This window comes from Vulpes vulpes, chromosome 11 (assembly GCF_048418805.1).
Source record: "Vulpes vulpes isolate BD-2025 chromosome 11, VulVul3, whole genome shotgun sequence".
Classification (NCBI taxonomy): Eukaryota; Metazoa; Chordata; class Mammalia; order Carnivora; family Canidae; genus Vulpes; species Vulpes vulpes.
Window position 1 is genome coordinate 42,516,883 of NC_132790.1, and position 16,074 is coordinate 42,532,956.

The 16,074-nt window shown below is 40.1% G+C and overlaps 1 protein-coding gene across 2 annotated transcripts in view; it reads right to left on the bottom strand.

The window, feature by feature from the left end:
* The window catches only part of SLC36A4 (solute carrier family 36 member 4), a 58,289-nt gene extending 42,968 nt beyond the window's left edge, over positions 1 to 15,321 (bottom strand). For both annotated transcript variants that reach the window (XM_072726173.1, XM_072726172.1), the window contains exon 1: positions 15,166 to 15,321. In XM_072726173.1, coding sequence (XP_072582274.1) covers positions 15,166 to 15,217 — 52 coding nt within the window. In that variant the 5' untranslated portion in view covers positions 15,218 to 15,321. The remainder of the gene's footprint in view (positions 1 to 15,165) is intronic.
* Positions 15,322 to 16,074: the final 753 nt, after the last annotated feature.

Below are 16,074 nucleotides of genomic sequence, written 5' to 3' on the forward strand. Positions count from 1 at the left end.
GCATGTATTCTCTAAGAACAAGAAGAGACTCTTGAATATTCACATCACAGTCATCAAACTCAGTTTAATATTGATGCAATATGTTAATCTATGTTCCACATTCCAATTTCATCAATTGTATCAACAACGTTCTCTCAGCAATTGTTTTTGGCACAGGATCATGTATTGCATTTAATTGAGTTATTCTGGTTACCTTTGTCATTATGTCTTTTATGATGCCCTTAATCTCTCCTTTTTCTTCCTTAATCTCTGACAATCTTGTTTGTCAGGTTTCTCAGATATTCTCTGGGGCACCTGGGTGGTTCAGTTGGTTAAGCATTCAACTCTTGATTTCGGCTCAAGTCACGATCTCAGGGCCATAAGATCCAGCCCTGCATTGGGTACCCCACCAGCAGGGAATCTGCTTTGAGATTCTCTCTCTCTCCCTCTTCCTCAGCCCCTCTTCACCCCAAATAAAATAAATACATCTTTTTAAAAAATAGTATCCTCTGAATTCCACCTAATACCTATACAACGTCTTATTCTACTTTTACCGTTCATTCATTTTCCAGAAAACCACACTGCTTTTTCCCCCCAGAAATGCCTTTATTTTATTCTCTCTCTTTTTTAAAGATTTTATTTATCTTTTCATGGGAGACACACATAGAGAGGCAGAGACAAGGCAGAGAGAAAAGAAGGCTCTCTGTGGGGAGCCTGACATGGGACTTGATCCCAGGACCTTGGGATCACGACCTGAGCCAGAGGTAGAGGCTTAACCATTGGGCCAGCCAGGTGCCCCTATTCTCTCATTTTTTTAGTTGTGTTCTTTCTATTTTGGCAATATATATGATGCTTTATCCACTGTTATTCCAATCATGTCTCCACCCATGTCTTAGACTTATAATTAGTATATTAAGTTAGACCTATAATTAGTATATTAAATGTTTGCTATCAGTCCTCTGCTAAAGTGTTCTCAGTCATCTCTTGGCTGGAGGAAGTTCATTCACTTGGGGACCATGTACCATAATGACCTGTAGGACCTGATAAAATACAAATTGACGTACCTCACCCCGAAGCCTCTGATTCAGCAGTCCTGGGGTGGGCCTTAGAATATGCATTTCTAAGTCTCCAGGTAATTCTGATGTTGCTGGTCTGGGAACCACACTTTAAGAACCACTGCTCTAGTAGATTCTTTAGGAAGGACTCATGGGGCACAGGATTCCTTAAGTTCTCACATGCTTTAAACTGTTTTTCTATAGCATTAATATGAAGGACAGCTAGATAATAACACCTTTGACTCATACTCTCTATCCTTGAGTTTCTTGAAAATGCTGCTCCACTCTTGCCTTGCTTTATAAGCTACTCTTGAGAAGTTTGAGGGCAAACTAATTTTCTTAGCCATTATATATTTTGTCCTTTTTGCTTGAGATCCTGAGAAATTTCTCTTTGATTTTAAGATCTAATGGTTTTACTATTATCTTCGGTTTAAGCATTCTGAGTCAATTTTCCCAGGGACACAGTGGGCCTTTTTGATATGTAGATTTAGGTTTTCTCTTATTTCTGGAAATTTTTCTTGGATTATAGCTTTGAATACTTAGTTCAAATATTTTGTTTTTCTCCTTTAGAGATTCCAATTATATGTCAGATCTCCTCTGCCTGTCTTCCACTTCAGCCACTTTTTCTTTGACCCTTCTGATGTTTTTACCTTATTTAAATCTTCTTTGAAATTAAATGAGTCCACTAAATTTTTATTTCAATATGTTCTCCCTTGGACACTTTGTATTTATTATTATTTATGATTTTTCCTACTGTTAGGCATTTCTTGCACAATTTGAACGTAGTGCCTTCTTTTGGCATACTGAAGTTCCCTTTAAGTAACAGATGATGCTGACTTACTGGAGTTATGGGAAAACATTGGTATTCTTTGGTTTTCTTTCATTTCTGCAGGATATTCAATTCCCTATCCACCTCCCACCCCCTACCTTCCTTCTTTCTCTTAACCTCCAGGTATCATAGGGACATCTCAACTGCTCATTTTATCTCTTTTTCCTCCAGAAGCTATGTTTTGCCAAGGCTATTGTGCTTCTACACCTCCTCTTTTCCAGAGATTCTAAAGGCTCTTCTTTAGAGAGGTCTTGCACTCTGAAATTTACTGTTTATTCTTCTGCTTATAGATAATTTGAGGTTTGTGGTATCTTGGTCTCCTACAAATGATAAAAGAGTATCTTCAGTTTACTTGTGCTCCTTTTTTGAATCAACAGGTTTTTGGGTGAGGACATGTGGAGAGATTAGGATTTAGGTAGCTTCCACTGTCCCAGTGCTAACTGGAACTCATGACAACAATTTTTTATAAAAGTAAAGTTATGCTTTAAGATATTAGAAAATACTTCAGCTTTATAATACATAATTTTGTAATCAGGAAGTATGATTAGCTTTGTGCTTCTTTTTCAAGATTGTTTTGGGTGTTTGGGGTCTTTTTAAATTAAAACAGTATGATATTGGCATAAAAAGAGATACACAGACCAATGAAATAGAATAGAGAGCCCAGAAATCAATCTATGTATATATGACCAACTTATCTTTGACAATGGTGCCAGGAATACACAATTGGGAAAAGTCTCTTCAACAAATAGTCCTAGGAAAACTGAATGTCCACATGCACAAGAATGAAAGTGGACCTTTATCTCATACCAGACACAAAAATCAACTCTAAATGTATTAAAGACTTAAATATTTGAAAAGCTTCAGACATTGGTTTTGGCAATGATTTATTTCATGGATATGACACCAAAGCACAGGCAACAAAAGCAAAACTAGGCAAGGGACTACACCAACTAAAAAGTTTCTGCACAACAAAAGAAACAATCACCATAGTGAAAAGCCAACCTACAGAACGGGAGAGAATATTTGCAAACTATATATTTGATAAAGGATTAATTTCCAAAATATGTAAGAAACTCCTACAACTCAAGAACAAAAAAACCTAGTAATCCAATTAATAAATCGGCTAAAGATTTGAACACACACTTCTCCAAAAAGGTATACAAATGGCCAACAAGTTTATGAAAAGCTGTTCAATGTCACTAATCATGAGGGAAATGCAAATTAAAACCACAATAAAATAACACTCCATACCTGTTAGGGTGGCCATTATCAAAAAAACAAAAGGCAACAAGTATTGGTGAGAATGTGGCAAAATTGGAACCTGTATACAATTGGTGGGAATGAAAAATGTTATAGCTGTGAAGGAAAAGTTTGGAGATTCCTCAAAAAATTAAAAACAGAAGTACCATATGACCCCACAGTCTCACTTCTGAGTATTTACCCAAAAGTACTAAAACCAGGAACTTGAAGAGATGTTAGTAATCCCATGCTCATTTTAGTGCTATTCACAATAGCCAGCTTGTGTAAACAGCAAGCACTGACAGATAAATGGATAAAATAGGATATATACACACAGTGGAATATCAATTAGCCTTAAAAAAAGAAATTCTGCAATATGCAACATGGATGAACCTTGAAGACATTAGGCTAATTAAATAGGCTAGCCACAGAAGTTTAAATACCACATGATTCCACCTATACAAGGAATCTAAAATGATCAAACTCACAGAAGCAAAGACTAGAATGGTTGTTGCCAGCGGGGAGGGAAAACAGGGAGCCACTAATCAACATGTATGAAATTTTAGTTATGCAAGATGAGTGAGTTCTAGAGATCTGACACACAACACTGTACCTATGGATGACAATACTGTATTGCACACTTCATATCTGTTAAGGGGATAGATCTCATGACAAGTGCTCACTACAATTTAAAAAGCAAGATATTGGAAAAAAGCATGAAAATGGTCTATTTTTAAGTCATTTAAATATTCTTTCTCTAGGGGTAGCTGGGTGGCTCAGTTGGTTAAGCATGTGACTCTTGATTTTGGCTCTGGTCATGAGCTCAGGGTCGTGGGACTGAGCTTCATATCAGACTCTGTGCTCAGTGGTAAGTCTACTTGACATTCTCTACCTTCCTCTTCCTCTGCCCCTCCTCCCACTCATTCATGCACTCTCTCTCTAAATAAATCTTTTAAAAAATATATTCTTCCTCTAACAATGTTACTAGTATGTGTAGAGTAAAATCTGGTGACTTATCAAAAGTTCCAAATGCCTAGAGTCTAAATTAATGAGGGTTTTCTATAACTCAAATTCCCTAACTTTGCCTTTGGGTAGTTTTTCTAACCCTCTGATCTTCAGGGTACTCTCCACAGACTATTTTGTAGGATTTCCTAGTTTCTTTTTCTTCAGTATCAAAAGTGGCTCACCCTAAACCTGTGCACAGTGAATATTAAGTGTTTCTCAGTATTAGAGAGCTAATACTGGGATATCTACTAAATTACATTTATTCTGGTACCTATTACTATTATAAATTATGTTCATCTCTTGTTTGAACAGATTCTACATCCTTTTCTGTTACACTCTATACAAAGAAAATTGATACTTTAATTTATAAAACCACTGTATTAGTTTGCTAGGGCTGCCGTAACAAGGTCCAACAAAGTGGGTGGCTCAAACAATAGAAGTTATTATCTAACAGTTCTGGAGGCTAAAGTCCGAAATAAAGATGTTGTCATGGCTGGTTCCTTCTGAGGGCTAGGAAAGAAGGATCTGTTCCTTGGCTTATCGATGGCTGTCCTCAAATTCATGGGGTATTCTCCCTGTGTGAGTCTGTCTTCATTCTCCCTTATTATAAGGACACCAGTCATACTGGATTAGTGGCCCACCCTACCCCGTGTGGCCTTTTCTTAACTGATTATATCTACAATGATCCTATTGCCAAGTAAGGTCACATAGGGACCAAAGGTTAGGACTTCAATCGATGAATTTAATCGATAACAATCATCATTATTCGTTATGTCACCCTTAAGCAGAAACGTGTTAATATTTTCATTCCAAAATTTATTCCATTGCCCTTGCTGACTCTTGAGTTCACCTGCATTTTTCTATTCATTCAGCTATTCAAATTGTCAATTATTTGAACTCTCTAATTTCTTTCTGCCAGAGGAGGTACAGTATGTTTTGTGCATTACTAAGTACAGTATTTAGGTTCTCCATAATGATAGTTATCACTACCAATATTTCAAAAACTGAACAATCTATTATTTGAAGCATATCTCCCAAGAGATCACAGCAGCAATGGAAAGTCAGAAAAAAGAAAAAGTCTTCTCACAGCTTAAAAAAATTTGAACTCTAAAGGATAAGTTTACTGTTAATGGCATCATCAGATAATTTATTTTTAATATCTTTTAGTTAAACCTGAATATCTAGAAATGTCAAAGTGATCTATAAGTATTAATTCTACTAGTTCTATAATTCACTGAATCAAGTTTTTAAGATGGGTTTACAAGGTGCACTCAAATTCCCAACTAAAAGTTATCTGGGCTCTAAGTTACTCAACAAATTTACACTGAGTAGAAACTGTCTTATTTAATTTTAACAGTGTGATAGCTCATGGTTTAAACTTTTCCCTAGTTCTTAAATTCATTATTTCTCAATTTTATGTGGTCTAGGAAACATTAAATATGATGTACTGTGAAAAATAACTTCATATATTTCTTTGGTCAAAATCCATTTGTCTCACCCTGCACTATTAAAACCCTGAGAAAAATGTAATAATTCTAGGAAGCTTCGTGAACTATAACAGTGAGATTAAAGGGCTAATTTTTTTAAAGTTGAAACTATTTGAAATAAAAATTATTCTTAACAACATTAGAAACTTAAGAAGTACACATTTATGAATGGTTTCAAATCAGCCACTGAAGCAATGTGACACATTATTAGCTAAATTCTAAGCTCATGCTTAAATGTATTTTTTAAAACTACACTTAAAAAAATAACTAAGACTTTCTCTGTGGTTTAGCCTATATTATTTAGGTAACATTACATACCAAGAAATATGTATTTGTTAAATAAGTAAACTGAGAGTAGGTGAAGAAATCAGGTTTTAGGGCTGAGATATATCTTTATCTTTATCTTTAGGGCTGATAGAGATATATCTTATCTTGAAGGATACAAAATAGTTACTGAATCTAAAGAAAACATTTGAAGACACCTAACTACAAATATCTAAAAAATTGATACATATCCAAGAAGTTGCATCTTTAAATGGTAAGAGCCCACTGAAGCCTGGATTTCTGAGGATGAGATTTATCAGTAAACAGAGTCAACCAGTCGTTTATAACTTTTCGAAGCTCCATTTAATACTTTTTTTAAATGATTTTATTTATTTATTCATGAGAATACACAGAGAGAAGAGAGAGAGAGAGGCAGAGACACAGGCAGAGGGAGAAGCAGGCTCCATGCAGGGAGCCTGACGTGGGACTCGATCCAGGGTCTCCAGGATCAGGCACTGGGCTGAAGGCGGCACTAAACTGCTGAGCCACCCGGGCTGCCCTCCAGCTAATACTTAAATATAAAATGAGAAATTATGTTTTTGTTCTAAAGTCAGTCACCTTGTAAACCCATCTTAAAAACTTGATTCAGTGAATTATAGAACTAGTAGAATTAATACTTATAGATCACTTTGACATTTCTAGATATTCAGGTTTAACTAAAAAGATATTAAAAATAAATTATCTGATGATGCCATTAACAGTAAACTTATCCTTTAGAGTTCAAATTTTTTTAAGCTGTGAGAAGACTTTTTCTTTTTTCTGACTTTCCATTGCTGCTGTGATCTCTTGGGAGATATGCTTCAAATAATAGATTGTTCAGTTTTTGAAATATTGGTAGTGATAACTATCATTATGGAGAACCTAAATACTGTACTTAGTAATGCACAAAACATACTGTACCTCCTCTGGCAGAAAGAAATTAGAGAGTTCAAATAATTGACAATTTGAATAGCTGAATGAATAGAAAAATGCAGGTGAACTCAAGAGTCAGCAAGGGCAATGGAATAAATTTTGGAATGAAAATATTAACACGTTTCTGCTTAAGGGTGACATAACGAATAATGATGATTGTTATCGATTAAATTCATCGATTGAAGTCCTAACCTTTGGTCCCTATGTGACCTTACTTGGCAATAGGATCATTGTAGATATAATCAGTTAAGAAAAGGCCACACGGGGTAGGGTGGGCCACTAATCCAGTATGACTGGTGTCCTTATAATAAGGGAGAATGAAGACAGACTCACACAGGGAGAATACCCTATGAATTTGAAGACAGCCATCGATAAGCCAAGGAACAGATCCTTCTTTCCTAGCCCTCAGAAGGAACCAGCCATGACAACAAGGAAATATTGTAATATTATTTTCTTATATTTAACTCTTAATTTTTCAGGAGAGTTATTAGCATTGGCATCAGCCATGAGAATGAGTAGGACGTTCCACGCTTGAGAACATGCACCTCCTTGGTTATGTTTAGTTATTTAATGCATGTGTATATGGCAGATTAGCTGTAAAGCTTGAAAGGATTTTCTCAACTGCGCTAAAGAATCTGGACTTGATCTTATAAGCTGTGAAAAGCCAGAGAGAGAATTAAGGTTGAAACGATCAGTTCTGCATTTGAATCTATCCCCTCGGCAGCAGCGTTAAGGATCAATTGGAAAAGTAGTGGCATTAGAGTCAGAGAGACCAATTAGAACACAGTCCAGGCAAGAAACTGGTGAAAGCTTAAATTAATTTTGTTGCAGAGAAAAGAATGGCTATTTAGAGAACAGAAAGAGTGAGACTCGTTGACCAATGAGATGTGGAAGGTAAAGGAGCAGAGGATGCTTCCTAGGTGACTGTCTTTGAGAAAGGAGACACAGGGAGACAGCAGGGTGTGGTCCAGAGTCCTTGATCACAAACTTAAAAGCCTGGGAGGGTATCCCAATCTTACCAGTACTAGGTCTGGGAATCTAAGCTAGTCTTGTGACTTCAGTTCTGACATAAGGAATGATTTCTATTCCCCTAGTGGCCTTTTTTCTCTTGCTCCTGGCCTTTACATATGCTGTTCCCTCCTGAATCATACTCTACTCACCCATTCCATCCTTCCCCTGCAACCCTATCTACTACCTGCTCATCCGTCAAGTCTCCCCCTTAGACACCACTTCTTCCCAGTAGTTTCCTTGACCCCAAGTTTGGCTTGTCTGCCTCCGGAGTGTCCCCACAGCACCCTACAATCCTCCTGCAATACACTGTATTGTAATGGGCCACTCTATTTGTCTGCATTCTCCATGAAGTGACAGCAGTGATATCCAACTCATCTGCCAGCGTAGCCTCAATATTCGGAACATGGTAGATGCTCAACAAATGATCAAATAAATATGTAAAAGAGATAGCAGAATATTAAGGAGGAAATGTAAATTTAATTTTTAAGTCCTGTAACCTGAAATTATGCCCTGAATAAGCAGTTAGAAACAAGGTCTGGAAGTAAGGAGAAAATCTGGGGCTAAATATAAAGATTTGAGAATTACATCAGAATGTAAGTAATTAATAATTGGGATCAAAAGGTAGGATGTGAGGTCACTCAGAGCCGAAGACAGAATAATGGGGATCCACTAACATTTTAAATTCAAGTAAAAAGTTGGTGAAAGAAACCGAAAAGGAATGATCAAAGCCTCCTGAGTTTGGTACAACAGATATATAAAATTGGAAACAAAAGATTAAAGTTGTCAAGAACTGCAAGTCCTTCCTGGTGAGCAGTTCCTGGCTTAGGTTCAAGGATGCACCACTGACCGTGTTTTTCCCTGAGCTATTTCACACTGTTGTGTCACTGGTTCCTCTGTGACCTCATCTCCTACTAATCTTCCCACTGTTTACTCTGAGTGTTCACTCCCACTCAGAGAAGTGGAGGCAGGGAGAATTAGTGTTCATCTTCTCTCCTCTCTCCTGCAACCATTCCATTGCAGGAAACCAGAGAGATGTGTACGTGGATGCGGTTAGTAGGATGTTCTGGACTGACGCTTGTGTACTCCTAAAATTCCTGCATTAAACCCCTAGCCTACAAACAAACAAACAAACAAACGCCTAGCCTCCAATGGGATAGTGCTGGGAGGTAGTAGGGCCTCTGGCATACAATGACATTTAGATAAAGTTGTGAGGACAGACCCTTATGATGGGATTAGTGCCCTTATTAGGAAGAGGACACTCTTTACCATGTGAGAACACAGCAAGAAGATGGCCATCTATAAACCAGAGAGGGCTCTCACCAGGAAGTGAATCAGCTGGCACTGGTTCTCGGACTTCCCCACTGTTAGAACCATGAGAAATAAATGTTTGTGGTTTAAGTCAGCCAACTTAAGGTATTTTGTTATAAAAGCCTGAGCTGAGTAAGACACAGGAGTTGTGTTTCTTTGCACAATAAATTCTGATGGCCTGCCTTTGGATGTACTAGAGGAGAGACTGGCAAGTACTAAGCTTTGTGCACAGCAGCCCTACAGGCAGAGCACATGGCAGGAGCTATGCAGATGCCCGAGTCTCCCATGGATTTCTCAAGTGCCTCTGTTAATGGACTGTTATGGCCTCTCACCAACATTTATCAACAGGAGACCCCATCACGAAAGGCCTTCTGATTGAATGTACTCACACAAGAGGTTGCAATCTTTTTTCATTCAGTTTCACAAATATAACACCCAATATGTGTCAGGAATTTTAGATACTGGGAATAAAGCAATTACTAAAACTAAAAAAAATTCTTGCTCTCATGGAGCTTGAATTCTAGTAAAGGAAAAACATAATAAATAAGAGAGAGAGTATGCTATTGGTAAATGCTAAGAAGGAAAATAGGGATTGCAGGGGACAGCCTGTAGTTTTAGTTAGCACTATATTATTGAGAAAAGAGAAAGAAGAAATTGAGAAAGAAGGATTTTAAAGAAGACCTGAAGGAGGAGAGTGGTGAATAATGTGGCTATCTGGGGGAACAGCAATGAGGCAGCAGGAACAGCAAAGGCGAAGACAAAGACTGAGGATGTAGATATAGCCTGGTGTACTTCAGACTGAAGGAGGCCAGAGTAACCAGAGAGGAGAGATGAAGGAAGAGATAGTAGGAGAGATTAAAAGTAACAGAGGACAGATGGTATACAGCTCTGCAGACCATTCTGAGTGATATGAGACCCACCTACAGCACTGTTAAACAACAGAAATGTAACATGAGCCACAAATATAACTTGAATTTTTCTAATAGTAACAATTTTTTTAAAAAAAGAAAAGCAACAGGTAAAACTAATTTAGTATCTTCTGCAACTCAATATATGCAAAATATTATCATTTCAAAATGCAATCAACATAAAAAATTATTAACAAGGTACTTTACATTCTATTTTTCATACTAAGTCTTAGAAATCCAGTGTGTATTTTACACTTACAGCATATTTTCATTTGGACAAACCACATTTCCAAAGCACATATGGCTAAAGACAACAAAGCAATAGAGGGCTTTCTGCAGAGGAGTGATATGATCTGATTCCTATTTTAACCAGGATTACTGTGGGCCTACCTTCTCAAGTGTAAAATGAGAGTAGTGACTTCTACCTAATAGGAGTGCTATGATAACGGAATGAGATAACATTTAGGAAGCACAGAGCCTAGTCCTTGGCATGTAAGTCATCAATAAATACTGGTTTTCTAGTATTTATAGTACTTATTTTATAGTTTATAAAATAGTATTATAATATATAGTATTTATAGTACTTATATTTATAGTATTTATACTAGTATACTATTTTTTAGTATTTATTATCTTCTCATTTCTCATTCTGCCCCTTCCTACACAATGATTATTGTTTATTTATTTTTTATTTGAGACAGAGAGAGCGCCAGCGAGCAGGCACATGGTAAGCGGTGGGGGAAGGGCAGAGGGAGAGAGAATCTCAAGCAGAATGCACTCAGTGCAGAGCCTGCCGATGGGCTCAATCCCACCACCCTGAGATCGCCACCTGAGCCAAAACCAAGAGTCAGATGCTTAACCAACAGAGCCTATCCAGGCACCCCACAATGACATACTAGAAGCAAATTATGCTGCATAGGATTCTAAATATAAATCTTTGACAAGAAATTAGTTAATTTACTACCAACAATGAATAATTCTGAGCATTTATGAGCTACAATGAGTAGGCAAAATGTGTTATGCCAGCCAGGAGGAAATGGAGACTAGATGGAGAGACACCCAAAAACCTAACATGGTAAAAGCTTTAACAAAGTTAAGAAGGTGGGGAATAAAATCAGAACACTGATGTAACATAATTAAAAGTTACACTATTAAGCAATGGATATCAAACTACAAATAACTACAGTTATTTGTTTACAAATGGAAAAATTATAGATGAATAAGAAACACTAGCTTCGTTCAGTATTATACACCATGCATGATATACCATACATACACATTAATGGTAAATAAAACTATAACATTCTTAAACTAGGCAATACTTGTATCATCTCTTATACTGCCCAGACAATTGTCTCAACCTCAATCTCCCAACCTAAAATCAACCTAAATTTCTAGTTGTAGTTAGAATGAAAGAAAATCACATTAATTTAGCAATATCACCTCATAATTCCACTTCTGACAAGTCAGTATGTAGAAAAAAAGGATTTCTGCACAAAGATGTTGACTGAAACATTATTTATGTTGAAAATTTGGAAACAACCTAAATGCGCAACAATCAGGAAATTGCTAAATTAACTACTGGACCTCCACTTTATAAAACATGCTGACATTAAATTATAGTTTTGAAGTCTTGAGTAAAACATGCTGAGTGTGAAAAAGCTGGATGAAAAAAAAAGTATGAATTCAATGATGTTTTAAAAAAAGTTAATTTAAAATGCAAGCACGGAAATACATCAAAAATGGGAATAAGGGGCAACTAGGTGGCTCAGCTGGTTAAGTGCCTGATTCTTGATTTCAGTTCAGGTCATGATCTCAGGGTGGTGAGAGTAAGCCCTGAGTCCAACTCCACGCTTGGTGCAGAGCCTTCTTGAGATTCTCTTCCTCTCCTTCTGCTCCTCCCCCTGCTTGCTCACTCCCTCTCTCTAAAACAAATATATATTTTTAAAATGGGAATAAGTTAACAAAGATAGGGTTGTGCAATGGGATCTTAAATACCTTTTACTGTCTTTCTCTGGAAAATGCAAAAAAGAAAAAAACTAATAAGCTTGCATTACTTTTATAATAGCAAAATAAAGGAAATCACTTATATTTTGACAATGGACAAACTAAAACTAAGTAAAAATAATTTCTTTTTTTGATATAACATAATGTAGCTATCTAAATCTACAAATGATTATGTAAGATGGAAACAGTAACTATCTTATTCATTTATTCATGTCTGAAGTGGTAAAGATATGCACAGCAAGAAACCTTCCAGAGGTCTGTACTGCCTATGAAATGAAGTGTAGATCTTAAGTTATACACATGGCTATTTATATAGTTTAAGGAAACCTGTATCTTTACATCTCTATTGGTGCCTTTTTCATAGACATCCAATTTTAAAAAGTCTTCTTAAAGCTAAACAATAATTGGTCATTGTAGAAAATCAGAATATATATATAACTAAGCAACATTTTTGAAATTAAAATTACCTCACCACCCAAAAATAGACGCTGGTGATACTTTAGAGTATATACAATATACTCACTCCTGTGTGAGTTCAGTCCCATGGCTTTAAATACTACCTACATGCCGATGGCTTCCAAATTTCTATCTCTAGAACAGACCTCTTACTAACTCTGGAAATAAATATAATTGCCTACTCAACATCTGTTTGAGTATCCTCACAACGTGGCAGCTGGCTTCTCCCAAAGTGAGTTATCCAAAAAAGAGAGAGCAAGGCACAGTATCTTTTAGCATCTGGCTTCGAAGTCACCCACCATCACTTCCACCATACTCTATCCATTAGAAGCAAGTTATCAAATCCAATCCACACTCCAAAGGAAGAAAATCGAGCTCTTCTTCTTGAAGAGACAAGCATCAAAAAAATCTGTAGACATTCTATAAAACCACCATAACATCCAAATTGATGGCAACTTCATCCTTCTAGATACTCAGGTCCTTGGAGACATCTTTGTTTCCTGGTTTACTCTCAACCCTTATCCATTCTGTTAGGAAATCATACTGGTTCAACTTTCAAGTATATCCAGAGTCTAACTACTTCTCTCCACTCACATTGCTACAACCATACTCCTGTGAGGAACATGTACGTCTCTTTTCTGCATTTCAGAAATACCCTTCTGCTTCTACTTCTGCCCCTTGCAGTCTATTCTTCACACAGCAGCCCGTGTAATCCTTTTAGAAAGTCAGTCAGATCATGTCACTTCTGTGTTGAATCCCTAACTGGCTCCCCATTCTCCCAGGATAAAAGCCAAAGCTTTACATGACCTCCAAGATCTTCTATGACCTGGCCTCATTGCAACCTTGATCATTCTGCTTCAGCCACCTTAGCCTCCTTGCCATTTGTCTTTAATCTAGCTGTTCTTTCTACCTGGAATGGTCTTTTGCCAGATATACACTTCACTAAATCTCTCGTGTCTTCCAAGTCTTTACACAAATCTCTTCAATATGATGCATCCTGACCATTTTATAAAATACTATAACTGTCCAGCCCCCACCCTGACTTCTGATTTCTTTTACTCTGCTGGTTTTTTTCCATAGCATTTTTTGCTTAACATGCTATCTAAATAACAGATTGCTGTCTTCCCTGTTTACTGTCTGCCTCCTCTTACAAGCCCCACAAGAACAGGAGTCTTGATCTGTGTTGTTCACAGATGTATCCCAAAGCGCCTAAAGCAGCGTCTGGCACACAGGAGAAGCTTAATGTTTATGTGTTGAATGAACAGACATAACTTTAAAAAAATAATTTGGAATCTTTTTTCAGTTAATAAAAATGTATATGGCAAACATCTTCCCATACGACTTTGAATGGCTATTAAGTACAAGACTATATGGCTATACCAAAATTCACCTAAACAATCTCTTTTAACTGGACGTTTAGATAGTTGCCAGATTTTTCTCAACTACAAATAACATGGTGAACACCTCTTGAGATAAGTATTTGTTACATAACTCATTTCCTTGGGAAATTTTCTACAGGTAAAATTGATGGGGGAAAGGATATGTGCATTTTTAAGAATAAATACATTATACTGCTCTTACCAGCAGCACATAAGAATGCACAGCTCCCCACATCCTAAGATGTGTTATTAGGGAATTTAAAACAGTCAGATACACCTGACTTCATCTCTGGGTTCTGCCATTAATTAACTTAGAATTACTGAGTCTATAAAATGAGGATAATCATAATAATCTACCTTACCCAATCGTTTTAAGGATTAAAGGAAACAATGCATAAGTAAAGCAATTAGCGCGCCGCTTGACACACAGTAAACAAATAATTAAACGCCAGGTTTATTTCTACCATTATTACGACTTGAAAGAAACTACCTGCAAAGTGCCCTGCGCTTAACGCCAACATATTAGTCACTGCAATGAACTGCTGCTTTAAAGCTCAACTTTAAAAAAAAAATCATTTAATCTTTCAGCCTCGAATTAAAAATATTCCTAAATATACTGCGTACAGCGGGCGGGGCGAGCGACCCGCAGGGACAGGACTGCCCCGACCCCATCCGAGCTTTTGTTTTTCCTACAGCTCGAGGCCGTGGACGACGTTTCGCGTTCCCCGTCCCCGGGGAGAGAGAGCAGAGGAAGCAGGAACGCGAAGCTCGGCCTCGCCGGGGCCGGGGTCGGGGGCGGGGGCGGGGTCGGGGCCGGGGGCGGGGGCGGGCGGGGATGCACGGGACCCGCAGGGGACCCGCAGGGCTGCGGCGGGCGGCGGGCGGCGGGCGGCGGGCGGCGGGCGGCGGGCGGCGGGCGGGGAGCCCTGCGGAGGACGCGGGGGGCGGGGCCTCCCTCCCTCCGACTGTGGACCCCGCGCCCCGGCTCCCCGCCCGCCGCCCTCCGGAGGCCCCGCGCCCCCCCCCCCCCACCCCCGGCCGCCCGGCTCGGCCCCGTCCCGGCGCGGCTGCCCCGCTGGGCCTTCCATGCAAAGCCGTGCCCGCCCCGCCCCCCGAGGGCCCCGGCCAGGAACGCGGCGGGCACCGCGACAGCCCCCCGCCCCCCCCCCCCCCCCCGCCTCGGCCGCGCAGCCCCAGCCCGAGCCCCAGCCCGACCCGCCGCGCCCCGCGGCCCAGGCCCCGCGCCGCTGCCGCTGCCGCACCCACCGAGCTCCTCGCGCCCCGCCGCCTCGGCCGCCGCCGGCGCCGCCGCTTCCATCCCTCGGGGGTCTCCAGGACGCCGCCGCCCCGAGCGCGCTCCCCCGCCGCTGCGTGGCCCGCGACAGGCGGAGGCCTCCCCGGCCGCGCGGGACCCACGCCCAGCGCCCGCCCCCGCCTGCCCCCGCCCCCCGCCCCGGGCACCCCACCCGCGCGCTCCGGAGCATGCGCAGTGCCTGCGGGAGCCGAGGGAGGGCCGGGGGGCCATGGAACAGCGCGGGATAACCGCGGGCGAGGGGGCGTTGCGGAGCCCCGGGGTGGGTAGGGCGGACAGCGGCGGGGCCGCAGGCCCGCAGCAACCCCGAGGGCTTTACCCGTGACCCCGAGCTGCAGTTTGCGGCGGCGTCTGTTTGCGAGACTTGAGCACCCTGCGGGGCTCCCGGGGGAATGCGGGGCAGGATCGGCCCTGAGCCCTTGGAGTTCTGACTCCTCCTGGGTGGGTTCCCGCCGTCCGCGGCCTCTCCCAGAGATGCAGGATGCACGCGAGTTCAGGACTTAATTCAATCAAATAGCTTCACTTCAAGGATTTTTCGGTGCTCTCCAAAGATATTGGATATTGACATCAGGGCTGAAAGAAAATTAAGGTTAAGAATAATTATACTGATGTGGTATCAAATATTCTTATGCACTATACATAATTCTGATGAAAATCCTGTGAGATAATTCTTTTTTTTTTTTTTAAGATTTTATTTACTTTTTCATGAGAGACACACAGAGAGGCAGCGATACAGGCAGAGGGAGAAGCAGGCTCCCCGATGTGGGACTCAATCCCTGGACCCTAGGATCACGCCCTGAGCCGAAGGCAGATGCTCAACCACTCAGCCACCCAGGCGTCCCCTGTGAGATAATTCTAATATT